Source organism: Colletotrichum abscissum (genome assembly GCF_030869225.1).
Source record: "Colletotrichum abscissum strain IMI 504890 chromosome Unknown Scaffold_10.1, whole genome shotgun sequence".
Taxonomy (NCBI): Eukaryota; Fungi; Ascomycota; class Sordariomycetes; order Glomerellales; family Glomerellaceae; genus Colletotrichum; species Colletotrichum abscissum.
In genome coordinates, this window is record NW_026849988.1 from 195,207 (window position 1) to 220,507 (window position 25,301).

Consider the following 25,301-nt stretch of genomic DNA (forward strand, 5'->3'; position numbering starts at 1 on the left):
CTAGGGGGCAGAGGCAGACACTCCAATCTTCCCTTGCCAAGTTCTTTCCAACGCTGACACCGACTTCTTTGTTAATGTTCTCTTGAGACTTTCCCCGAGTGCTTTCTGCCTCCCTGATGTACCTTCATGTTTATTTACTCGGACCCACTTGGGCTATTGAGGTGAGTTTTGTATCCAGTCTATTTTCGGGAACAACTGCAGTGGCATGAGTTCATCCCTTCAAAGTACAAATGGCTCCTCGAGGACCTCGCGTCAATGAACTGCTCTCTTCAGTAAGAAAAAGTACAATGTTGGCAAGTCTACGACAGAGTTGTTTGTCCCAGATTCAGAAGGGGTGATGTGGTGTCACGAATCAAAGCCCCAAAACAAGGGCGTTACACTTTCAATCAGGCAATCATCTCCCCTTTGAGTTGCGATAAGTCCACTGGCGACTTAAGTGCACTTCCTCCCTTATTTTTTACCAGACTACGTCGCTGTGTTGTCTGCCATCTCTTTTCCTCATCAATCCATTTTTGAAAACATATCATGCCGTCGAAGTCCGGGTTCACTCTTTTCCTAGGCTCGTTGCTGTTGGCCAGTCCTCAATTAGGAGTACTCGCTGAACCATCACACATCATTCAAAAATGGGCAGCATGGACAACCAGCTACAACAACAAACATGTTGTTCTGGCAGAATCACCGCCACCTCCTGGCCCACCCGGTCCATCTGTAATTCCAATTCTGACGACAACTCCATCAGCTCCTCAGACGTCTCCTCTGCCTCAATCAACCAAGAGCGAAAAGTCATTCAACCCATCCGACGTACCCACAGTATGGCCCTCCTCCACAGCTGCGGTACAGAAACCGGGAACAGCTTGCACCGAAGACAGCCACTGCAACCTCCCAAACCAGTGCGCTCGCGACCAGACCCCGGCTTGTGATAAAGTGGCCCAGGTCTGCAAGTGTCTAGCCGTGCCTACGCTTGCGCCTACATCGGATCCTACCCCAACAACGCCGACCAAGAACACCAGCAAAGCTCCGTATCCTATTGTCACACAGTGGATCAAGGATATGGAGATCAAGGTCGGCGAGCAGAAATGCAACGACAAGGTTTCGTTCGGCCAGGAGGTCATTAGCGGGAGGGATATCCTGATGGATATTGAGAAGATTTGCAAGGCGTTGGATGAGAAGAAGCTGCGGATATCGCCAGATAGCGGGGAATACAAATCCAACGGGCTGGGCACGAATGGTTCAAAACATCATTTTACAATTTCTTGGATACAGGGCTGCACCTTTCCGAGCAAGGAGAGAACAAAGTATGGCATGAGGGCCTTTGATCCGAGGGAGACGGGGGAGGAGATTGATGGGATGAATCGGTGCGAGTACATGCTGAACTGGAACTGGAAAGAATGTGAGTACAGCTCGTCTACCAGCTACTTCATTGACAGATTCATTAACCAACATTCGTATTGTATGCTGACCTTTTTGATACAGGCGATAAAACCAATAGCGGCAAAGGAGGGTATCGAGATATAGGCTGCCTGCGGTACGCCACGGGACCGGGAGAAGAGGGCACCAAGGGCACGGGCGACGGTGTCAAGGAGAGGCTAAAGGAACTGGCCAGAGACCTGGGACCGTGGGAGACCATTTTCTGAAAAAACAAGTATTACTTCTATGAGGCGATCCTATGGATGTAGCTATAATAATCTTCACTTCTCGACAACTTCTATGGAGAAAGGCTCAATGGCTGATGTGTCTCCTGATGCGACATTCCAAACGCCGTATATGCTACAATAGATCTTTTCGGAGGGCTAAGGGGGTATACAGTCCTCTTCTAATTTGTGTCGCGACGGACACACTATACATCAGACACATCCTCCCTCTTCTCAATGGGTTTGCAAGAGAATGATGACCTCTCTCAAGCACTCTTCTCGATGTCTCGAGGTCCGGTCTGCTCCTCGCTCGCCAACACGCCCGTAGACTTCTCGCTGTTACCACCCGCAGCCGCAGCAGCAGCAGCAGCCTCCCTCTCCCTCTTCCTCTCCAGCCGCGCGAGCTGCTTAGCCCGCTTACTCTCATTCTTCTCCTGATCCTCCCTCATCTGCCGAATAATCGGGCTCTTTGCGCGAATCTTCTCGCCGTACCGCCAAAAGATGATGGGGATCGGAATGAGCGCGAGCTCGAGGAGACCGCAGAGCGTTCCCGCCCACTGGGGCGACATGGCCTTATACATGGACGTGCCCGCGAGCGGCAGCGTGCCGCCAAACATGCTCCGCATGACGGCGTTGCCGGCCAGCGCGGAGGCCGCGTAGATGCCGTACGCGCCGGCGAGGTAATTGGACCCGTAGATGAAGGAGATTGTGTTGCCGGCGCCAAAGGGGATGCCGAAGGCGATGGGAATGGCCCAGTGGATCGTGGCGGGGAGGCAGGTCCAGGAGAAGACGAGCTGGCCTATGGGGGTGAGGATGGCGCCGATGGTCATTACGCGGGCGGTGGCTTCGGGCGGGACGCGGCCTGTGATTGGGTCCTTTGGGTGAGCATTGATGATGCGGCGGAAGATGGGCTCGCTGATGATGGCGAGGATGGTGCCGATGCCGATGCCGACGAAGGCGAGGCCCGAGACGCCTGGACCCCAGCCGCGGTATTGGGAGAAGACGATGGGGTAGGCGACGAAGCAGAGGTAGAGGATGCCGTAGATGAGTGAGATCCTGGGCTTTTTGTTAATATTTCGGCCGGGGCGGTGGGGGGGGGGGGGGGGCGTGACGGGAGAGTCTTACCAGAGGTTGAAGAACCACAGAATGGGCTCTGTGAAACTGAGAACAAAGGGACGGCTGAGATTCAGCTTGATAAGGTGGACCTTGGAAACCTTCTCGTCGTAGCGGCACCACCAGCGCGGATCATCCGTCTCTTTGCGAATGCGAGCGGCCTTTCGTTGGAGAATGGTGGGTGCGTAGGTCTCACGGAGGGTGAACATGAGCGCGATGCCCACGCCGGCGATGATGAGGACGATCCAGTTGGTCCATCGCCAGCCTAGGTACTGGTACACAAAGCCACCGATGATCGGGCCGGTGACTGGACCGTTCAAGGGGGCGATGGAGTAGAAGGACATGGCGAGGGCACGATACTCCTCATCTGAAATGTCCACCACCGTTCCTGGGCTGTTGGCGATCAAGGCAGCTCCGAACAATGCACTGGGTTACAGTGTTAGATGATCCCGGTTACTTGAGAGAGTGGATTGCTTACCCGAAGAAGCGAACGACGATCAGTGTCGTCAGAGACTTTGCAAGAGCGCAGGGAATGATCAGAAGAGATGAAACGGTGAAGCATCCAAGGTAGACATATTGCCGGCCATACAACTCGCTCATCGGGGCAACGATCAAACTGCCGGCAGCCAAGCCAAGAAGGTAAGTAGTAACACCAAGCGTCGCAATGACCCTGCTCGAGTGATACTCCTCAACGAGGCCGGGGATAGATGCCGTATAACTCGTGCTGTAAAGCACGACAATCCAAGTAGAGAGTGAGACGACGAAGATGGTCCAGCCGCGGTACCATAGGGGCCAGTTCTTTGGGTTCTCTGGGTCATCGGGCTCAAATACGACCTCGTAATCCGGAGGCCGTGACGCGGTGCTGCCGATACTCGTGCCGGTGCGAGTGTACGTGATGGGCTCTCGAGCGACGTGCTCTGCCTCGGTCTCGAGGTCGGGCGTCAGGGCGTGCTCGAGTGGCTCGAGGGGGTCGGTGTCGGTGGACGAGTGGGACGAGGCCCGGCTCCGGCTGTGGTGGCTGTGCCGGGACTCGACCTCCTTGAGCGGGCGGAGTGGCGGAGAGTCTTGGCCGGAGCTGGCTGAGGTCGCGGTCGCCGTGTCGGTGGCGGCCGCGTTGAACCCGGTCCCGAAATCGTGTATTGCGGACATTATTCGATTTGCTGCCGAGGTCTTCTTTGGTTCAAAGGCCTGTGTGGGTAGGCGCCCGGCGCGATGTTTGATCTCCCTCCACGCAAAGAGTGGCCGAATGTCCTGGGAATTGCGGCTCTTGGGGGTAATCGGGACAGGGAAAGTAGATCAAGAAACGGCGCGCCGAGCCTCGGGACAAGAGACTTTTAACCGTACTAGTAGTATCTCTGACCGAAGGTGTAACAAACTTCCTTCACAGCTAGACGCAGTCGACAAAGCGGGTATACTATGCAAATGAGTCAACGGGAGATTTGCAAGAGGGGCGGCCCCGAAGAAATCCTTCAAGAGACACGGATAGTAGATAGGACCTCTAAGAGCGAGGGAGAGACAGAAGAGTTTTACAAACCGACAATTTCTCAAACGTCCCACGCCCAAGCCCACGCCCCCAGCAGCACAACGCCGCCGTCAAAGGGGCGAGGGGACCTAGTGCTAGATCCATGGAATGGGTGGTGGGCGGCAACCCGCATCCGATCCACCGCCGCGAAAAGGGTGCTGGTGGGGTGCGCGGTGTGGGTATCCTCAAGGCACGCAATCGGAGCAGGATTGGGAAAGGAAAGGGACAACCTGACGAGGAGAGCACTAGAATTGGCCCATTGGGTAGGTGATCGACCTTCAGAGCCCGACGGGGATAACGGCGGAGCTAGGGTCGCATCGCCTCGGGCTAGAGTGGCCGCCGTCTTGGAGCGAGGTGACGAAGAGGGCCGACATTTGGTTGGATGCGTGTGTCGCTTCACCTCGAGACTTTGAGGTATCGTATCATCGAGACTGAGACACGATGCATCTCTAGAATTAGAGTCTGGAACTGCTTCTGCCCCCGCTTCATGAGAATCCCCAGCTTCTCCTCCGCATTGGAGCCTTGCAGTCGTGGTGCTGTGGAAGCGGAAAAAACAGTGCCAAATCCCGCGTTTCCTCTTATCAATGGAGCCCATCGTTTTCCGGTGTGAGATGAGTCGATGATTGGGGAGGTGTGGAGTTCAGCCGAGGTCCGCTTCGGTTTGCCCCACTCCCATTGTCCCATGAGAATAAGCACTGCTGAGGCGGGTGAGAACATAAGTCATGTCTCTTTCGCCATTTGCGTGCAAGACAATGCCGCTCACGTCTCCGATAGGATACACTGTTTACAGTGTAGTTGATAGATGAAGTCATATCTCGCCTTGGCAGCTCCGACAATGATCTTCGCGGCCTCGCCCATGACCTTGTCGAGAGTTTTCCAGAACGTCTGGCGGAATCGAGAATACCACCACGAAGGTTTGCGGATTGGCCAGTTCCGCGTGGCTTCCCAGGACGGTGGAACCTGTCAGGCAGTGTGTCGCAAAAGTTATTCCCGGCGGAAATCCCTGGACGCTAGATACCGTCCGAGGCTTCGGCGGGGCGCTGACCGCATAAGCAGCAAAAACAATCATCCCTTGTTTTGACTTTTGACGATTCATACGGATGAATGTAGGAATTTCTCCTTCGTACAACGAGAGAATTTCCCTTCAAAATGCCATTGGTAGACGGCGTATGCTGTGCGACCTGGGCTAGATGTCGGAGTGGCTGTCCTTCGTAGCGATGGTGCTGTTGCACGACATGCGTCTCAGGCAATGCAGCATTGTCACCGGACTAAGAACGTGAGGCAGTATGAAATCCGAGGTGAGACGCCGAAGGATGAACCTGGAAGATGGAAAAAGTCTGAAAGATAAGCCAAAGTCGGCCGGTATCCATACCCATGGCCAGAGCTTTCGGTCAGGGTTCCCAATCCGGTTTTGGCGTGAGGTCGGCGGATCTCGGCGAAAGCGGGGCTTCGGATGTCTGAGGTCCGCTTTCGGCTCCGATCTCCGGAGATGCAACGACATTCCCTCTTGCTCCTTCCGACTTGTGTGAGTGTTTCATACTGGCCTTATAAGGTATCTAGTAGACTACAGATATCTTATGTGACTGAGATGGCTATACAGAGCTGAGACTCTCTTTCGAATCAGCACCTGAATCTCGGTTGTTGTCTGTGGTATTACGGTCGGAAGGATGGATGCAGTTTTTCTTGCTCTCAGTCGGCCGTATTGACTGACCAAAATGCGCAATTGAGATCCAAAAGGATAGAGCATGTAGTCGGATACTAACAAAAGTTACCTGCAACTCGCGTCTTCAGCGACGGAACCAGTCGACGATTAGACATGTCGTCGAGATATGGAGGGGCTCGAGTCAATCTGACTTCGCAGTTGCAGCTTGTCACGAAACCGTTGTTCAGACGACAGCTACACGGACCAGTCTGCAGCCGCCACTTAAGAGTGTAAAGTTATTCCATTCTATACGATGATTCTATTTGGAATGACTTACGTGATATTTCGTTCCGTTAAGATCTGCAAGTGCGAAGAGTGGGAGGATGATGTCACGTGATGAGTTGGGAGGTATTGGATGATTAATGATGCAATGTTTCTAGAATAATCAATCAATCCAACATAGCCCAAATAATCTTTTGGGTAGCAGACATCTAGGTCATGCCTTTCAGTCAATTTTACTGAGGCGTCAATCTCAGACTTGGGCAGGGGCTCGCGACTTGACTTAAGCCTAGAGATGCCATAGTATAAGGTCGCCTAAAGACCAGAAAAAGACCAAAAGTCGATACCAAAAAGAGTTCACCCCCCCGGTGTTGAACTGGGGGCTACATCTCTTGGTGCACATGCTGGGAATCGAACCTGAACCCTGGTGAAGACGAGTCTGCCGCCGAGAAGGCTCGCCCCTGACCATCCCGCCAAACGGGACTTTGACCTGACCTCACAAGCCTGTGAGCCGCCTGCCACCGTTGGTGACAGGAATGGAACTCAGGGGTCCTATAGGGCCTTCTCACGGCAATATCTGGAAGGTGCAGCCATGACAGTTAAGATCGATGCTTCCTTCCAATTTCGCGCTGGATGTTGCGTGGCCCCACATTGACTAATTCCAGCCAATAGTCTGAGCTATCGGCGCCTACCTCTAGAAGAAGCAACTTCATCGACAATGACAGGGGTTCATGCAAGGTCTCAGCCGCCGTGGCTGTGCAGCGTAAGCAGGCAACGACATTCAGAGCGAAAACCACACAAAAGTGAGGCGTTCCCTTGATACGCGCCAAGCGCATTCTGATTCCTACTCTGCTTCAAAGTTGAGCGCGAAATCGTTGCGTATTTGATCTATGCGCGCCTCATCAAGCATCGCGAGATCCTGAAAGGATGGAACCCGACTACACGGACCCAAGCCACGAATGGTGGGCCCGGCCATCGGACGGCTACTTGGTTCCACTCGTGCTTCAGTGCGGCCAAGAGCCGGACGTTCTGCCCGAGACATCGAGATGGTCGCGCCTGGGGAAGTTACCTTCCCGAGTCTCGCCAGTTTTGCGCGTCTCTTACTGGACCGGCTCATCTTTATTTGTTCCTGGGACAAGGAAGTACAATGTTAGCTTTTACACACTAGTGGTGACAGCGCTGAAGCTCCTCGTGGCATGGCCGGTGCTTTGTATGCTGGTATGAGACATTCTTGCTTTGACAGACTGACCAGAACCGAGCTGATCATGAATTCAAGGTCTGCTGGGCCGGGAATCTTGGGACAACTGTACAACAGCTTGTCGATGCTCGCAACAAAAAGGACTCACGCTACGATAACGTATGGGTTCTCTCAAGGGAGGAAAGCAGCCAGAAGAGACCGTTTCCAGGTCGACATCCGATAGAGCAAGATGCCATCCTTCCTGGTCCCCTGCAAGAAGCAAGGCCTCCAGCATCAGAGCAGCAATACACCGAAAACATCAGGTTGAGCGGGTCTCTGCCGCCTTCAGGGTCACGCGTCGACAGCTCGCCAACTTCTCTTCGTCCACGATACCTATGCTTCGTCAGAGACTTTGAACAAGGCATATATGAGACAGTCAAGGTTTCCGACTACCTCGCGCAGCATGGAGACGATGTAGACCTCGAGTTCGTCTTCGTCTCATACACCAGGCTCCAGTTCAGGGTAGCTACTGAGGAGGAACTCAACAAGCACGACTACCAAGACGAAGCTACCAGGAACGCTAACAAAAAAGTTGCACGACAGGATCGAGAGATCTTGGCCAAATGGGGCATGGATGCCGCAAAAAGGGTGGGCAAAAGGGCATTCTGGCTCGACTTCGAGTGTGTTAGGAACGACGACGGCATCGCACGATCGACGAGTAGTAGTCAGGACGTCTATCGAATTTGCGACATTGTGCGCGCGGCACATTCAATGATCATCGCCATCGGGCCATCCGCAAACGACGAGGTTGCCTCAATCCTTGCTAGCACTGAGCCTCCTGAGTACAAGCGTGAGAACGTCACGCCGTGGTTACGGCAGTGGGGATCCCGCCTGTGGACGCTGCCGGAACTCCTACTTTGCCCAGGGGAATATCGCATACGACTCTATGTCCTCGGGGACCAAGCGGAACCTAAGGAATTGGCGAAACGCAACTTCGCTGAGCGGGCATGGGACGACGCGGAGGCTGTGAAGGAACTCGTGGACCACTTTGAAGGATCCGCGATCCTTACCGACCTTCGGCTCATCGAAGCTGCTCTCGCTTGTTTCTCGAGGCGTCAGACGGATCAATTCAACAAGGGAGACATCGCATATGCAACAATGGGTCTGTTCCCCAACCGCCATCGACCCCCAGTGAACAAAGAAGACTCCGGGTTCCAGGCCTTTGCCAAGCTCTCCATCGCCAATGATAGTGGAGCCTTCCTCAGCAGGTTGATATCCCTCTCCCAGCCAGACGGAGCCCCATGGCACCGGGTAGAAGATACCTGGGGTGCTAGGCTCAGCGAGATCTTTCCAAGCGTCAGTATAACTGGCGTGGTCGGCGCCGATACAGTCATGCTGGATAAGGTTCACGGTGCGACGATTCATTGGGACAACCTCGAACCAGAGCCTTATTTCGACAGGAGCTTCGGGATGCGTTATGTCGTTTTTGTCGGCTTCACGTACTTTGCATGCTTCTCCGTCCCTATGGCATTCTCTTTCTTCACTGGCATTGCCAGCATCGTACTCTCAGACTTTATGCGATTGTCGATCTGGCAGGTCTACATGTGGCTCCTTCCTCTTGCTGTGGTCTTCGCTCTTTTGTTCCCCATAGTGTTGATCTCAACACGAGGCAGAGTCAAACAGCCTGCCAAGTCCCGACTCATCGGCATAGAGGGCATTGTCGACTCTGCGAGCATTGAGAAGCATCTATGGGGGTTCAATCACGGCAATCTCACCACCACGAACCCGCAACATTACAGCGATGAAGATGACCGACGAGACCCACCAACATTGCTGCAGCCCTCCGGGCCGCCTGCCGGAAGCGGTACCTTTGCTTTCACTCTGGTGGATACGTACTTGATGACGGTCACGCACTTCCACTGCCGTATCCCACCAGTCGCTATACTCGAATGTGGCTCTGAAGGTGGTCTGCAGCGAACTCTTCTCTGCTCTTACGACGCTCGGACGAACACGTTCCATAGGCAAGCTGTCTTGAGAGTGAATCGTCGAGGGGTCGAGCAGCTGCATCGTATCGATAGGATCCGGCTGTCTTTGGCACCTCACCCCCAACCCAAGGAGCAGACACACGACACCATACATGATGCATCGTCATCCTCTTCCTCCAATAACGATAATCTACCAGTGCAAGCCCAAAACAACATAGCCAAGACCTCGACTCTTATCACTACTTCTCACACATGGGGAGTAGAGTTCCTCTTCTTCGCACTATGTCTTGTAAGCCCATGATGCCTCAGATCAATCAGTAGATGAACAACCGCTGACTGATAGCAGGCCGGACTGAGCACTCTCGGTCCATCTAATTCCGCCAGGCCATCCGCAATCTTCATCTTTCATACTTGGTCCCTCGTGGGGCAACTGCCAGGCTTCATTTTGATGCAGTATTTGCCGCTCAACCAAGTCGCCATCTGCACTTTCGCAGCGAACAGTACTCAGAAATCCCCATCGCCCTCCTCCTCAAGCCAGGGACTAATAAATGAGCAGTTCTAGTCAGCGTTGTGAGAGGCGGCACATTGTTCCACAATATCGCCGTATTGCTCTCCAGGGTCCACGCCGTCTTGAGAAGCTGTCTCGCGTTGACGCTCGTCAAGTACATGATAACATGGTATCCCATCCAGGAGTTACCACTGCGCTTCCTCTTTTGGAACGTTGCCTTCGAAGGGCTTGTTAGCTCGCTTGGGTCATTACCAGAAATCACCTTCCACAAAACTTCTCTGACTATCGACATTGGCGGTATCATCTTCTTCACCAACATTAGCCTACTGTACTACGCCATACAGGTTGGCTTCTCAAATCTTATCGGAGGGCCAAAGGATGTTACCTGGCTCCTTCCGCATCAGAAACTCTACTACTCACAGCGTGCGGCTTCTGAGTCGTTCTACGCCAAAGCAGCGGGGGCTGTGTGGTGGAAACACCAGGTTCGTACTGAAATCTTCCTCTTCCACGACATTCATATTCTAACGTCTTTGATAGCAATCGCTCTTCAACGCCTTACTGTCATTCTTGGTCTTTTCCATCGCCCTGACTATTTCTCTCACCTCTCAGGGTGTCATTCACGAAGACCCTGTCAGCGGGGCGGGTGCTGTATTCATCAGCATTCTCGCTGGTCTCTTGATTTACAAATTGCCATCAACGCTCTGTAAGTCACTTAGTTTCTCTGATGGCATTGGTTGGGTCCTTTGAATTCACTGTCCTCTTGCTGACTTCTTCAATCAGTCGCCATCATGGTTTTAGTCGCGACAACATCAGGTGTCCTGAGCGTCCTAGCTGTTTCTGGCTTCAGCTTCCTCGAAGCTGTTCCTTTCCAATTCCTAGGGCGAATTAATGAAGCGCCGCTGCCTCGTAAGTCAACCCCCAAAAACCTCCCGATATACCCGGCTGACACGCTCTCGAGTCCTTTGGGCCTTCATGGTTCGCCAATCGACATCGTGGCCAGGGGCGCTGGGATCAGTGTCCCTGTCTTGGATAGGCTGGGCAGTCGGTCAGATTATCATAGACTACACGGACAGCATCTCGACCTTTGCCACTCAACTACCGCTTCTAATTGTGCAGAGTATCTTGTGGGCTCTGCTATGGGTTGCGTGTGGGCGTGAGAGCAGGATCAGGTTGCCCGAGCATTCACAAGGCATCTTTGCGGCATCGGATAGAGATGTTGAAGACCAATACAGCGAGCGGAGAGAGGACAGTCAGTGATTGATCGACAATGATATTTGGAGAAGATACCCTTGGCGCTTTTTCATCGTTGATCATAGTCTTTGTGCCTTCGTGGCCGGCGATTACCCGCTGATAGTCTAGGCTTTGATATAGAAATTCCATCAAAATGAGGACAGTCGGTCTATCGTAAAATAGAGGAAGGACGCTCCAGATAGTCTGCGTTGGCAATCTCAAACTACGGGAGTTGGGACGAGACTTATTTCAAGCCCATTCTCGCCCATTTCTGATTAAATCCCCGTCAACGACCTCTGAGAAATGGAAAAGCCACAAAATTCGGCCGATGAGACGGTACCGGTTATCTGCCTCCCCAAATGTCTTACAACGCCACAAGCCAAAGAGATTCCCCCCCCCCCCCCCCCCAAAAAAAAAAAAACATGAGAGATATTCCTAATGTTTCCGTGATCCACTTCGGCCGTGAACGATTGAGTTTAAGGCCATCACAGAGGATGGGCTAAAAGTCGGGCCGGACCTTTCTGATCAAGCGGGAGGTCAAGGATCTTGCCACTCCCCGCATGTATTGATGCCATTGACTGATTCTTGGCCTTGTGAACTTGACTTTGTTCTTCGCTATCAACTTTGTGATCCCCGCTTCAACTGAGTGTTCTCTCAGAAAGCCTAATGCGCCGCTCTCACATACAAGTTGGAGAAGACCCAAAGCCGACACAAGACGCCTGCTTTTCTCTAGAGCCCAAACGTGTTCACCTTTTGATACCAACAGATGGGTAATACCCCGCACATGATCTACCTAGACGTTGGCATTCACTGCCGGCTCTCCTCGTGGGCGCTTGTTTCACACGAAGGCGATACTATTGCCGTTTTCGTCGTCAAGTCCGCCCCCGCCCCCAGTGTTCATTTGAGACACGGCTGATACTGACTTTCTGATTTCGCATGTTTTCAATGCGGCTGAAGGTCATAGAACTGCGCGAAAACTGATGCTCTGAGAGACGAAAACGGTCTCTTAGGTATCGCATTCTTCTGTGAGCGGAAAGCTGAGCATATCTCATAGAATTGGGACAGATATAAAGTCCCGGCAGGATATCCTACTACCTAATACCCATCGTTTGATAGTCTGCCATCAATAGTTATGAATTGACAGGCTTACTGCTTACTATCACAATCAATATTGATAGCTACTCGACTACCCTGCCAAACTGAATCATGACTTCCACATCGAAAGCGTGGGACCACTCGGTCGACGAACGTATCGGGCACATTGCCAAGGGCCTCCACAACAACCCCAAATTCAGCAAAAAGGAAGTCCCAGGTCTACAAGCCCTTCTCGATGACTACATCAACACAGACATAGATGTCGACTACGTCCAATTCCTCCGCAGGCTTCTCCAGGTCTTCAAGGACTCGGAAACCGATGGCGCATTCTCCAACATTCTCCATAAGCATACTGACGACGAGCAAAAGTGTATCAAGAGATTCCTCGCCGGCGATGACCCCAAGAAGATCGGCAACGGCTTCCAGATGGGTCCCAGTCTGGGGTGCCGGGAGGAGCTGGCGAGGCTGCATGAGGCGGACTGCGTTATCCAGGTTGGCGCGCGGGGTATCAAGAAGCTTAAGGAGCCTATCCATAAGCTTGCTGTTAAGGAGAGAGCGCTTCTTCAAAACACATTGACCAAGATGGAGGACTTCTTCGAGGGTAATAAGAATGAGCTCCAAGGAGCCGGTATCGTAGTAAGTACTCGCTCGAATGATTTATCTCGACAAACGATATGCCTAACTAGTCGTCAGGTATACTACAAGACGGAGTTCCAGAACTGGGGTCTCACCGTGAAGAACGTTCCAGCTCTCACATGTGTGCCAAAGACATCTCAAGAGGTCCAACTCATCGTCAAGTATGCCAAGGCGCACAACATGGGCGTGCGGTGCTCAGGTTTCCGTTAGTTTCAGCATGTCCCTATTTGCTCGCTCAATATCTGATTTCTCTCAACAGGTCACTCGTGGTCCCCGGTCTTCGCAGAGAACGGCTATGTTCTCATTTCCCTCCTTGGCCTTCACGAGGTCACCAAGCTGCCCAACATTACGGCTCTACCCTTCCCAGAGTCCGCCGCCAACGACCTCCAGACAATCAGCATGGTCTCCGAAAAGCCCCTCGAGAACGGCAACTACCTCGTCAGGGTCGGCACCGCTTGCACAAACGAGAGACTCCGCCGATGGTGCATTGACAACAAGACCGTTACGATGCCCATGAACGTCATCATGGTGGAAATCACCCTGGGTGGCTCCAACGCCCCAATCTGCCACGGCGCCGGCCGTCGCCACCAGACCCTCAGCGATCTCGTCCGTCGCATCGAGTACGTCGACTGCCACGGAGAGCCGCAGGAAGTCATCAGGCCCGAGCACCTCCGAGCCGCGAGCGGCTGCTTCGGACTGATGGGCGTCGTCACGCACATCACACTCGAGATGTCGCCCATGACCTACGCTCGCCTGAAGCCCGAAAAGGTCTCCGTCGCGCTGGCCGTGCCTCCGCCCGCGGACCTCGACCTGTCTAAGCTCCCAGCTACGCTCGCCGACCCCTGGCGCAACCTAACCGAGGGAGAGAGGCGGGGATATCAGGAGATCTTTGAGGACCGCGCGACAAACGACTTTTACTCGGAGTGGTTTTGGTTCCCGTACTCGGACAAAGTCTGGGTCAACTGCTGGAACGACACAACCAACAGCGCCGGCGTCGTGAACTTCCCCGACGACGCCCACATCTTCCTCTCCTTCGTGCAGACTTTCACGATGAACGTGCTTCAGAACACCACGCTCCTCGACAAGCTCGTCAACCAAGTCTGCTTCACCGAGGCGGCCGTAACCCTCATCTCCCGCTTCGCCATGCTGGCTCTCCCGGACAAGGAGGTCACGACCTACGTCCCCGACGCGCTGCACTTCCAGCGCGCGATCCAGAACGTCCGCGTGCGCGACATGGAGGTCGAGATCCCTCTCGTGGCTAAAGGCGGCAAGACGTTTGGACCTAATGAGCCTGTAGAGATTGACTATGCCCCTGTCCAGCGCGCTTGGTGGGATGCGATTCTTACTGCGTATACGAAAGAGAACCGTCAAAAGTGCCCTATGCGTATGCCGTTGGAGATGAGGATCATGGGAGGAAGTAACGTCGTGATGGCGCCTCAGCGCGGCAACGAGTTGGGCACCTGTTCCATTGAGGTTCTTACTCTCCACGCGGCCTCGGATATCTGGGTGCCGTTCGCTCAGCAGGTTCTTGACAATTGGATGGCTCTCAAAGATCCTAATACTCAGAAACTGTTGAAGACGCGACCTCACTGGGCCAAAGAGTGGAAGGAATTCAGCGTCAACGGCAGGCCGTGGCTCGAGAAGATGAAGAACGAGGACTACAGGGCTGAGATTCAAGAGTTCCTCGGGATCATGGCGGATATTGGAAAGGAGGCCGGGTGGACTCTGGAGGATCTGAAGACCCGGTTCTCGAACAAGTTGTTTGATGATATCTTCTTCAGTAGCCCCCCGCAGAAGAAGGCGAGCGTCACCAATGTGCTTCAAAGTCGAAGTGTGAACAAATTGCCGCAGATTCGGGCAACTACAAAGGAGATTAATCTTGAGTCTGTAGAGGACTCAATTTCTTTGTAACAAAAGGGGCGAAAGTCACACAGAAAGGTTGATAAAGGATTTAAGCGATCACAACTTCATCTAATAATACCTAAGTTGACACTATACACTGCTTCTTGCCTTTGTGAATTGCTCTCGCCTCAAAACACATTTCAATGGCATCTTCCTTCTAAACCTTCCCCCAATTCGTCTGTCGTAATGGTGATTCCCTCTCACACACCAAAATCAAGGACTCACTTTCTTGCTACCATGGAAGTTCATTCCATCTTCCTCCAGAGCAGGGCTGGCCAGAACCTGAGTCTCAAAGTACTTGGCACTGATACTATTTCAGGATAGCACTGTGACGAATACGGTACGGGAGGCGAAGCAGAGTCAAGGCCGTACGATCAAGCATGACTGAACATCTCCCGACTCCCGCATTGATTGACCACAAACAAACCACCTCCGCTTCAACTCATACCGCTCCTTCGGCTACCCGCACGTCTGAATAGATTGACGGCTACTGTTTGCAAGCAATGGAAAAGAGACTTTCGCCTGGTTTCTTCCTCACACGTCTCTATTCTTTTTTACTTATTTACCTCTCTTCAATCAGCTTTCCTTCTCTTCTTCTCTCATACACTTTCCACTCAGGCACACGAAAAGTCTCCAACCGATTCTGAGGCTTCCAACCATCGCGATGAGTGCCTCGACATCCACTCCAGACGCCAAGATGGCACCGTCCATGGATATGTCATCTCTTGGCAAGGTTCTTCCAGTCGTCAAGGGCCCGAAAGACCCCAAGCACAAGGTCTTCGAGCTCGTCTTCGACCACCTCCTCAAGGAGGCCGAGCAAAAGACCGACTCAATCCTCTATTGGACCTCCCGTGACCCCACGCCTGATGCCAAGTCTGGCCTGACGGTTTTCGACCAAGTCGACTACGCCGCGCTCGGTAACCGCGCCCCCCAGCGCAAGCGCTTCCGCATCGTCGGCATTCTCAACCAGATCGACCGCCGCTCCCGCATCAAGTTCAAGCTCCTCTTCCGCCCCCGGGAGATGATCTACGTCGAAGGCGCCGAGCCCGGCTTCGTGCGTGTCGGCTGGATCTGTCCCACCAGAGACCACTTCCTCATCTTCGTGGGCGAGCGGGAGAGCATCCCGCACCTCTATGCCGCTCTCATGAGACCTCGCCCCGCCAACTGTCTCATCACCCACTCCATTCAGAGCGTCCGCATCTTCATCACTGAGTTGTACCGCTACGCCTATGGCAAGGACTTCGAGGCCATCCTTCAGCTGCCCAACCTCAAGCAAGTCGCCATCGACGTTGGCGTCATCCGCATCCTCAGCACCCCCAAAAGAAAGCGCCACCAGCACAACTCGGAACTTCCCCTCGACAGCAGGCTGTTCCCGTCACTTATCGAGTGGGAGCGCAAGTACCGTCAAGAGATGAAGCCTGTATGGGCCAAGCTGCAGCAGAAGGGCATCAAGCTCGTGTGCTACGCGCCTGGTGCCGGCGACGTGGAGCTTCTCGAGCTCATTCGAAAGAACGATGGCAGCGTCCGCATGAAATTCCTCGACCCCGTCTGTCATTGCTACGATAATCAGCGTCACCCGGTCATTCTTGCCATGAAGGCTGACAACGATGGTCAGCTGAACATGCTCAGTCGCGATGATCTGGCTCGCGGAGGCGAATTCCGTAGCGTTTAGTGCAGTGGCTGTGATGGTTATGGACACGAGGTTTCCCGCCTCCTTATTGCGTACTCGCGTTATTCAGAGTTCCACGATACTGGCTCCTGTTCGATTGTACACAAGGGGTATCATTCAGCTCATACGAAGAGATGACAAGTGGGAGGATTGGGCCTCAGACAGCTAGTCGTTCGTATGAATCACAATACTCATTCGTAAACTCCATGAAGTCTCAATTCATTGCACCAGTGATATCATCATGAGATATAGCTACAATGGTCCGATCAGAAAATGCTGTTTTTTTGTCTAAGAAAGTTGTCACCGTCCACGGCCAGCCCAAATAACAGACGGTAAGACCAGATGCAAATTTCCAGTCGCGTTCTACCATAGCATTGATTACCGACGCATGTACAATATGGAGGGCCGCATGGTACACTTTCGGCAAGTTCAGAGGGTAAGATTGATAGTGATTTTATGACGGTGGCAGTCCTCGGCTTATAATCCATCTCAAGCTCTGAGGTGAAGCTATCGTCACACCATGTCAATAGGCCGAAGGGCTCGCGGAAAAGACTGCCAATTGTTTGTTTACCTTACTCATCTTGAAAGAGGCATCATATCCCAGTTGTAAACAGCCTTGCTTCAATGGCCTCGATGATTCTTAGTATGTCTCTCGTCTCGTCCAGCCACTGTCGTCCTTCTCGGTCCCGGAAGCCTCCTCTTCAACACATTGAATCACACTCACAATTTTCCTGCTCCTTCCTTTTTGTTTTGAGTGAGCTGCACCTTCCTCTTTACAATTCGAAAATTCCCTATTGCTGTGGTATAAAATACTCACCTGCTTATCCATTTCTTCCCACTCTCCCTTTCTCTCACTTTCACTGCCGCGACCGTACCCATTACCACAGCAACAACAATATCACAATATTATCACACCTCAACCACCACCAGTCACAACGATCACCGCCATCATGGCAGACCCTTTCCCATCTTCTGTTGTCGCAGCGGTGAATAAGCGCCCTCAGATGAAGGCTAGTGTGCCATACGAGGTCTTTCTTCACGTTGTTGAACAGCTTATCGATATGGCAAAGAGCAACGATACCAAGGTCTGGTCTCTCGCCTACAATCACAGCCTGGCCACCAAGCTGGTCCTCAACGATGTCAACATTTTAGAGGACAAGCCCTATTCCGTGACCTACAAGCGCTACCAGAAGCTTCGCCTTGTCTCGCAGATCAACCAGCAGTCCCGACGCATGACCGAGAAGACCTTTACCAGACTCCCATTCATGGTCGCCACTCCCGACGGACTCAGTCGCCAACTTTGCCCAGTCAAAGCATACGTCCCTGTCACAGACGAGTTCGTCCCTTTCTTCACATCTCTGGAAGAAGGCCGCGAGGCCGAACAGTTCATCTACAACCAAGCTGTGCTTCTGCCCTCTGCTTCTGGCTACGCCCTCCTCTCTCGCATCGAAAAGATCTTTCTTCTGCGCTTGCGCTACCTCATCACTGCAAACAAGGAGTCCCTTTCAACCCTGATCAGACTCCCTAACCTCAAGTCAATCACAGTCAACGTTGGAAGATTTGGCAAACTTCACAATAGAATGAAGCCAGGTCTCCATGAGGTCGACCCAAAGAAGTTTCCGCGCCTTGCAGAATTCTGCACTCAGGACTCTGAAGCACTCAGAACTCTATGGGCCGGTCATCTTGAAGCACGAGGAGTCAAGCTCTTCGGGGTCATCGACAATGACCAGCGCCCCATCATGGAGTTACACCCAAGTCGTGACAAGATCATGATCACATACATTCAGCCTCAGGCCGACGAAGCCGTCGAAGAGTTGAGAGAGCGCATGAAGCAGGTCTTGGAATCTTTGGCAATCTGACTTTGACGTTGGCGGATCACGAATGGTACAAAGGGATGGATTCACACTTGTCTTTTGGAAGGAGGATAGATACCCAGCTTTGTGGTTACGGAAAGACTGGTGTGGCAGTTGGGGTAGCTCTCGCCCCAAGAATCAGTCTATCATAGAAGGACGTACTGAGAATTCAGGTTGTTCAACACGCTGGCTCATGAGAAGTCGTAATGAGGAAATACCAAAGTCTTTGTCCCATGCACAGTTCATCGAAGGTGATTCGGTTTCTTTTGCACATGTTCACCGAGTATGTATGTCGTTGTCTCCAGTTCAGGGCCTTTCATGAAGCCTCAGCTTTTCTGAGAAAAATGTGACAGGACGTTGATCCGTATTGTGGTTGGTCAATCTGCCATAGGCCTGATCCTGCACCTTGAGTCAAGAGTGAGTATGCAGGCGGACAAACAAACAGAGCCCAACATGACGACTAAGCGGCTACTCACATGAAACCGAATCTTCTCAAAGTCCTAATCTTCCTACCTCGACTCATCCCTTCTTTCCTTTTCCACCCTCTTCTAGCATTGAGGTCGGAGTGTTGAGAAGGATTCGACAAAACACCGTCAGATCCTCAATTCTGGCGGTCGGAAGGTAAGTAGACAACTCGCCGCACTCACTACCACTTTTCATTTGCTAAATCTCCTCATCTAGATACAATGGCGTCTGACATCGTTGCTTCATCTTCGCCAGCAGGCTTGTCAAACACCAAAGGAGAAGGCGGTCAAGTTCGCCTCGCAGACCGAACAGTCCTCTCGACAGCCTCCTTCGCCGGCATATCGCGATCCACTATCCGACGAGGCAAATTAAGTCCTGCAGATCTGCCCCGCGAGATCTTTCTCAGCATCATCGATGCTTACCTCGAAAACGCTCTCGCCGACAACCGCTCAGTCCTATGGGTCATCGACTACCACCACGACGCCCCGACCAAGCTCGTCCTTCGGATCAGAGGCCATAACGTCGGCTCCGAGATGGTTGAGATGAGCGAACTCGACCGTTTCCAGAGCATTCGTCTTCCCCTCCAAATCGACAAGAAGACGCGCTCCATGGTACATCGCCACTTCCGTCGCATGCCCGTCAAGAAGAACCACTCATACTACTCGCCCCTCTCCGCTGTCGACGCCTGGGTTCGCCCTGACGTTGACCTCTTCACGCCCGACTTCAACGACACCGAAGGAGCCCGTCCCATACGCGAGACAAAATGCTCGTCGGCCATTCAGCTCCCCACTCCCCTGGGCCACGACTTCCTGAGCGGCGTCCAGCACGTCTTCCTCCCGACACTTCGCTTCTTTCAGAAGAACAACAAGGTCGCCGTCGCCGCGATGTCAACGCTCCCGAGCCTTCAGACGGTCTCCATTATCGCCGGCTATTCCGTGCCCATGTACGATGACCCCGAGCTCCTGGCGATTCACCCAGGCTGGATGAAGGTCGAGGGTCACCGGTACCCGGATATGAAGATTTGGGAGGAGAGACACGGTCGTGCCTTCCGCAAGCTGTGGCTTCCGTTTAAGAGACGTGAGATTGAGCTTTTTGCGTTCAGGGATGATATCAAGCCGGCTGTTATGGAGATGAAAATCACCAAGGACGGTATCCGCGTGAAGCACCTTTTCCCCGACTGCTTCTGCTGTCCCTCCGACCTTGAGTATAATGACAAGGAGAGTTGAAGCTTCAGAATAGCCATTTGTACTTGTACGAGATATTGAGCTACGATGAACCCGCGGACTCTGGGATTGCCGCGTCTCGGGCGAGGTATACATTATCAGTTCAGATCAAAGTCGAAAGCAATGAGTAGGCCGTGGAAAATATAATTAATTTGGCCAAACGTTTAGCGCAATTTCACTACCTCCTACTCCTCTGTTCATGCTTTCACTGCGGATTAATCTCAAACATGCTCTGTACGATGTAAGGTATTATTTGTGAGGACGGAACGGCTTATAGGCATAATACACCAAATTGATTGCCTTGTGACCCCAACAGGTAGGTGGCTGGGGCTCTCTTATCATTTGTGCCCGCTGATATTCCTGGTGCTTCCTCCCTTCTGTCGCCTCTGGCACTAGTCTTTGGTCCCTTTCGAAGGTTTGCGGCTCCGCAGCTCCAAAGTCAGTCATCGTTTGTTCAAGGCAGCAGACATTGCCCTCCAGGTACCTGTAATATGTCGGATAGAATAAGGCCCAAAAGGGTAGAAATCTTTGCCGCGAAATGGTGCATCCTCCCTCATTCCGGAAAGGAGGGGCATTCCTCCTCCTTTCAGATTTCCCGCTTCTTCCAAAATCACTTTAAGCTTCTACTTCGTTCTCATCTGATTTCTTACCACTTACTTTTCTTCGAGCCAATCTATGTCATCCAAGGATGTCTCCTCATCAAATTCGTCCGGCGCTTCCAGGTTGCGCCGGCCCTGACTCTATCCCCACCGAGATATTTTTTGCCATCATTGAGGCCTTCCTCGCAGATGCGAAAGCTTCTTCACGGGCCATTGAGTGGCGGTTAGAGTACGCAGAAGACGCTCCGTCGAACTTCCGGCTCGCTCTCACTGGCGACGTGGGTTACCCTGGACCGCTCAGCATCCATCGATTCCGAAACATCTCTATTCCTTTACAGATCAACAAGAAATGCAGAGAGCTCACTAGTAGGGTCTTCATACCGATTTCCTCGCTGCATTTTTATCTTGAGAGAACGGGCCCTGACATCTTCGTCCTACCTTACGTTGATCTATTCCGGGTACCCAAAGTGGAAAGTTATTACTTTAGAAGCCTCCTCGATTCATTGATATATCTCCCGACTTTTGAGGCCCACGCTTTCATGCAACAAATTCGACGATTTCATATCCTGGAATTCAACATGACTATTCTCGAAGTTGTTGAGAATCTGCTGCAACTGAAAGAAGTCATCTTCAATGGGAAAAGCCTCATTGACACCATCGAGATGAGTGATACCAAATGCCTTCTCGGTATGATTCCTATGGATGCCGACAATTTTCCCGAATGGAGCGACCATCATCTCCCCGAAAAGACCAAGTTTGGGTCATTTTGGAATCCGTTCGGCCGTCGAAGCGTACGAGTATACGGAAAAGTACCAGATAGTCGACTCTCTACCTTTGAGGTTTACAATACTTCGGATGACCCTGATGCGGAAAGTCCAAGTATCAAGTTCCTAAATCCAGAATGCACATGCTCACAATGCTTGTCGGCAACAAAAGACGAAAAAGAGAGCGAAACCCGCCCCGTTGGCCCGGCTTCATTGCCTTCTAGGATATTTATGGCCATCATCGATATCCTCATATCAGAAGCTGTGCAGTCCGCATGTCCAATCTTCTGGGAACGGACTTATTTGATTAGAAGCCTCATCGCCCTAGACGCCAGCGACCACGGAAGAATGTCTCACAAAATTCGAAAGAGATTCGCAAGCCTCAGACTTCCCTCGCAGATCAACAGAACGGGTCAAAAAATGGTTCGTCAAAGGTTAATCCGAGCGGAGATATCACGGGGTGAAGAGCCCACCTACGGATGGGCGTTGCCTGAAATCGACGCTTTTTCCATGGAAGACAAATACTTTGAAGCAAATCTGGAGGGCATTCGACTCCTACAGAAAGTGCAAAACATCATCCTTCCCACCAGTGCGGAACCTGGTAGTAGATACTTCCAGAATCAGCCAGTCAATTTCTGTACTGCTCTGTCGTTGCTACCAAATCTTAGGAAAGTAGTCTGTCACCTCGAACCATGGAGATATTATTGGAGTCGCCGTTCACCATCGACTCTACCAAGCCCTCGCCCGAGCGAGCCGGTAGAGATTGACGACAGAATAGGTCTCGACTTGCAACTCTTAACATCAAAATTTGATGGCATGTCTAATTGGGAATTTCTCGAGAAAAAGAAAGTTCGATTGTACGTCACGGATGGCGAGGGTGGTGCAGAGATCATTCAGACGACCGCAGGCTTCAAAATGAAATACTTGACTCCAGATGAGACCAAAGATTGTAAATTCTTGTCAGGTTGGATGATACTGTGATGCGAACAGGATATTGGGAACGATACTAGATGATTCTGTGTCACTGTGGCTACGGAGCACGGAGTAAGCTCTTGGAACCACGGCGTCATGAACATGGTGGTGAGGGAGTTTCGGACAACGAGATTCTACTTTTGCAGAATGCCTCACACATATTGAAGAGGGCCAAGTTAGTTAGTCTGGAGTAATATTGTGCTTGAGAATTTCCCTTTCTTCTCCTTTCTTCTAAGCATAGATACCAAACAAAGAATTCAAAGCCCGACGCCTGGTCGTGTAGGCGTACGATCCTTTGGTTTTCAAACCCATGCTTGAAAGGTCGGCAAAGAAAGTCTTTGTCCGTCTTTTCCCGACTTCAACGTCAGAGCATCAACATTTCATGACAAAATTTTCTTTCGAAGATCGAAAGAAAAAGTTGTTCGAGTCCAGTGTCGGTGGAACACTCAAGGTTCTTCATCTGCCGTCTCTGAAGCCATCGGTTTTACAGATATTATGGCTACTATCCTACCTGACAAACGCTGAGAAATTCTAGAGGCAACACACCATCATCACAAATTTCTCATACAGTATCATCACTACCACATCACTTTACGCTTCCTGAGTATTGATTCGCCTGCGACAATGACGCCGCAAAAGACTTCGGACGTAGTGGAGGAGTCTCGTTGCCTTCCCCATCTCCCAAACGAGATCATAGTTGTGATATTCGACAGAATGGTCGCAGGCGCCGCCGCCGATTGCCAGCCCATCACGTGGGAAATTTGTCACAGTCAAGACCCTCAAAGACTACAACTTCCGGGACGCGTATTACAAGACGACGTAATAGCCCACTCACAACGACATTTCCCACACCTTCAAGACACGAAGCTAGTTTCCTCGAGGGAGCGCTTCAACAATATGCGACTGCCATTACAAGTCTGCTCTTGGACCAGGGCCATGGCCCTGAAGACTTTCCATCCCCTTCGCTATCGCAGCCAACCCTACATGCTACCGCGTGCCTCATTCTTTGGAGAGCGCATGTTTGGCTTTTCGAAGGAGGATTGTGTTTGGGCATGCCCAGCTCTTGACGTCTTCTGGATCATTAATGACGACGTCGAGATCGACTTTGCGCAGCCGTGGCCGTGTGCCCAACAATCGAGCGACCATCACGCCCCCTCAAGTTCTCAGCCTAGTGCGACGGCCGACGGAATCCTCCGGGTTATCCAAAACGTCAGATTCGATTGGCTCAGTTCGAATATCATATCCCCAGGGGCCCTGTCCGGCGCGCTCGAATGGTCCCTCTCCCTACCGAGTATCGAGCGAGTCTATGTGGACAAGCACCTGACACATCCTAGCTACGGCGCAGCCGGGTACTTGAAGACGGGACACTACCGGCTAGGGTCTCGCAAGCGTGGACCTGAGTATCTTCACCTCGTCGGGTTACCGGACAGGATTACCTATTATCTGCAACGCCCGACGACAGACAAGGCCCAGTGGAAGGCGCTGCGGCGTAGGAAAATTCCGGTTGTGGTTCGCGATCCAAGCTTTAGTGATGGGAGTGACGAGACTGTCCCGTTAGAGCTATTCCTTGATGAGAAGGATGAGATCTGCTTTCGGCTCTTCTGTCGGTAGTCCCTCCATGTTGTGGAGTTGGTCCTGGAGTGGGGGCCATGTAGAGTTAAGCTCGAAGGTAAGGAGGGACTGAGAAAAGACATCGAGGTTGAAACTTGAGACGTGGCTTCGGCAAGAACTATGAGGAAGAGCTTCTACGCCGGCTCCGCGATACTATGGAAAGAGACGAGGAGACTCTCTTGAATAAGAGGTCCGAGAGAGGCCAGGTTCCGCACGAGTGTCAACATCCGAAGGAGGGGACCTCGGAGGCACAGTGAACTTCTAGTCATTCCTGGGATCTGGTAGACCTGTTCGTATTCGTTCACGATGTTGGGAGGATGAGCGTGCGTGATAGATAACGGGAGGGTATCCTTAGTCAGACCAAGACAAAGAGACGTTTGTCTTTGAAGAGATGATCTCGGGGTAACAGTAACATTCAGTTTTCTCCTAGAAATTATCTCATGCCGAGGAAGTCGATGGCATTAATCACTGGTGCCTTGAGGATCGCCTGAACGGCTGCGTGAAGTTGGAGGGTATATATAAGGTGCCCTGCTGTCGACTATGAGCAAGGACTGCGTATGGCTTTATCAAGAAAGAATTACTTAGAGACTGCTCGTAGTTCTAACTCCCTCCCACTAATTGTGACGAAATGGTCGAGAGGCCCCGATGGCGCTTGCCATTGTATGACTTGAGTTCAAGTAGCAACTACGTATTATCCTGATGATGGCAGAGATGAAACGGAATGACCACAGACGATGCGCAAAAATGCCTAGAGCAGAAGGTGACAGAGGGGTGGGCGCAAACCACCCCTCATACAACAAATACAAGAATAAGCACGCTGAGAACCCACCACTCGGCGGCCCAAAGACGACAACCTACGAGGTGTTTGTCGTGGGCGTTTAGTAACCCACTTGGGCAAACCTTGTCCCCTCGAGGTCCTTCCCCAGAGTTACCACAGCGAGGCCCAGCAAGGCTAGCTTATCGCAGGGTGTATACAGTCCGTAGAGGCCCACAAACGCCTTTGGTAAGAACCTCGTGGGGACATTACTTACCCAAGTTTGAGAGTGAAACAATCTACTACTTGAGAGACGACAGTAATAGCACCGAATGTAACTCCATAACGAAATTCCCACGACTGACAGCTGAAGGAATAGACGATACCTCACCTGATACTCTCACCTTAAACAGCGACCTCCCTAGACACAACCCCAACGGCGAAAGCACCCGACTCCGCTTACCTTGCCGGTCGACGGTTGAGGGGTGAATGGTGGATGACTTCACATCGACGAAAGCATAGCGAGACGGCATGTCCGGCCCCAGTACCGACTTACCTTTCCCTCATACCATGACCCAAAAGCCAGGTATCCTCTCACCTCGTACAACCTGGCATCCCATCTGTCCGCTCGACCTTATTCTCTAAGGAAACTCTCCATGGCCCATCCCCAA

General features: G+C 52.1%; 9 protein-coding genes across 9 annotated transcripts; 8 read left to right on the forward strand and 1 right to left on the reverse strand.

The window, feature by feature from the left end:
- Window positions 1-525: 525 nt before the first annotated feature.
- CABS01_05022 (uncharacterized protein) lies at window positions 526-1,634 on the forward strand (the record flags this gene model as incomplete). The annotated part of the gene is made up of 2 exons (XM_060538392.1): window positions 526-1,390; window positions 1,474-1,634. The coding sequence occupies 2 exons, from the start codon at window positions 526-528 to the stop codon at window positions 1,632-1,634; spliced, it is 1,026 nt and encodes a 341-aa protein (XP_060405564.1).
- Window positions 1,635-1,897: 263 nt separating this feature from the next.
- Window positions 1,898-3,893, reverse strand: CABS01_05023 (major facilitator superfamily transporter; the record flags this gene model as incomplete). The annotated part of the gene is made up of 3 exons (XM_060538393.1): window positions 1,898-2,687; window positions 2,757-3,170; window positions 3,223-3,893. The coding sequence occupies 3 exons, from the start codon at window positions 3,891-3,893 to the stop codon at window positions 1,898-1,900; spliced, it is 1,875 nt and encodes a 624-aa protein (XP_060405565.1).
- A 3,221-nt stretch (window positions 3,894-7,114) lies between these two features.
- On the forward strand, window positions 7,115-11,114 carry CABS01_05024 (uncharacterized protein; the record flags this gene model as incomplete). The annotated part of the gene is made up of 7 exons (XM_060538394.1): window positions 7,115-7,405; window positions 7,464-9,638; window positions 9,696-9,849; window positions 9,906-10,339; window positions 10,395-10,560; window positions 10,638-10,763; window positions 10,816-11,114. 7 exons carry the CDS (start codon window positions 7,115-7,117, stop codon window positions 11,112-11,114), a joined length of 3,645 nt encoding a protein of 1,214 aa, XP_060405566.1.
- Window positions 11,115-12,293: 1,179 nt separating this feature from the next.
- Window positions 12,294-14,729, forward strand: CABS01_05025 (uncharacterized protein; the record flags this gene model as incomplete). Its single annotated transcript, XM_060538395.1, has 3 exons — window positions 12,294-12,818; window positions 12,876-13,023; window positions 13,078-14,729. 3 exons carry the CDS (start codon window positions 12,294-12,296, stop codon window positions 14,727-14,729), a joined length of 2,325 nt encoding a protein of 774 aa, XP_060405567.1.
- Window positions 14,730-15,384: 655 nt separating this feature from the next.
- CABS01_05026 (uncharacterized protein) lies at window positions 15,385-16,392 on the forward strand (the record flags this gene model as incomplete). Its single annotated transcript, XM_060538396.1, has 1 exon — window positions 15,385-16,392. One exon carries the CDS (start codon window positions 15,385-15,387, stop codon window positions 16,390-16,392), a length of 1,008 nt encoding a protein of 335 aa, XP_060405568.1.
- Window positions 16,393-17,339: 947 nt separating this feature from the next.
- On the forward strand, window positions 17,340-18,248 carry CABS01_05027 (uncharacterized protein; the record flags this gene model as incomplete). The annotated part of the gene is made up of 1 exon (XM_060538397.1): window positions 17,340-18,248. The coding sequence occupies one exon, from the start codon at window positions 17,340-17,342 to the stop codon at window positions 18,246-18,248; it is 909 nt and encodes a 302-aa protein (XP_060405569.1).
- Window positions 18,249-18,928: 680 nt separating this feature from the next.
- Window positions 18,929-19,933, forward strand: CABS01_05028 (uncharacterized protein; the record flags this gene model as incomplete). The annotated part of the gene is made up of 1 exon (XM_060538398.1): window positions 18,929-19,933. The coding sequence occupies one exon, from the start codon at window positions 18,929-18,931 to the stop codon at window positions 19,931-19,933; it is 1,005 nt and encodes a 334-aa protein (XP_060405570.1).
- A 685-nt stretch (window positions 19,934-20,618) lies between these two features.
- On the forward strand, window positions 20,619-22,274 carry CABS01_05029 (uncharacterized protein; the record flags this gene model as incomplete). The annotated part of the gene is made up of 2 exons (XM_060538399.1): window positions 20,619-21,041; window positions 21,807-22,274. The coding sequence occupies 2 exons, from the start codon at window positions 20,619-20,621 to the stop codon at window positions 22,272-22,274; spliced, it is 891 nt and encodes a 296-aa protein (XP_060405571.1).
- Window positions 22,275-22,889: 615 nt separating this feature from the next.
- On the forward strand, window positions 22,890-23,876 carry CABS01_05030 (uncharacterized protein; the record flags this gene model as incomplete). Its single annotated transcript, XM_060538400.1, has 1 exon — window positions 22,890-23,876. The coding sequence occupies one exon, from the start codon at window positions 22,890-22,892 to the stop codon at window positions 23,874-23,876; it is 987 nt and encodes a 328-aa protein (XP_060405572.1).
- Between the last annotated feature and the right edge of the window lie 1,425 nt (window positions 23,877-25,301).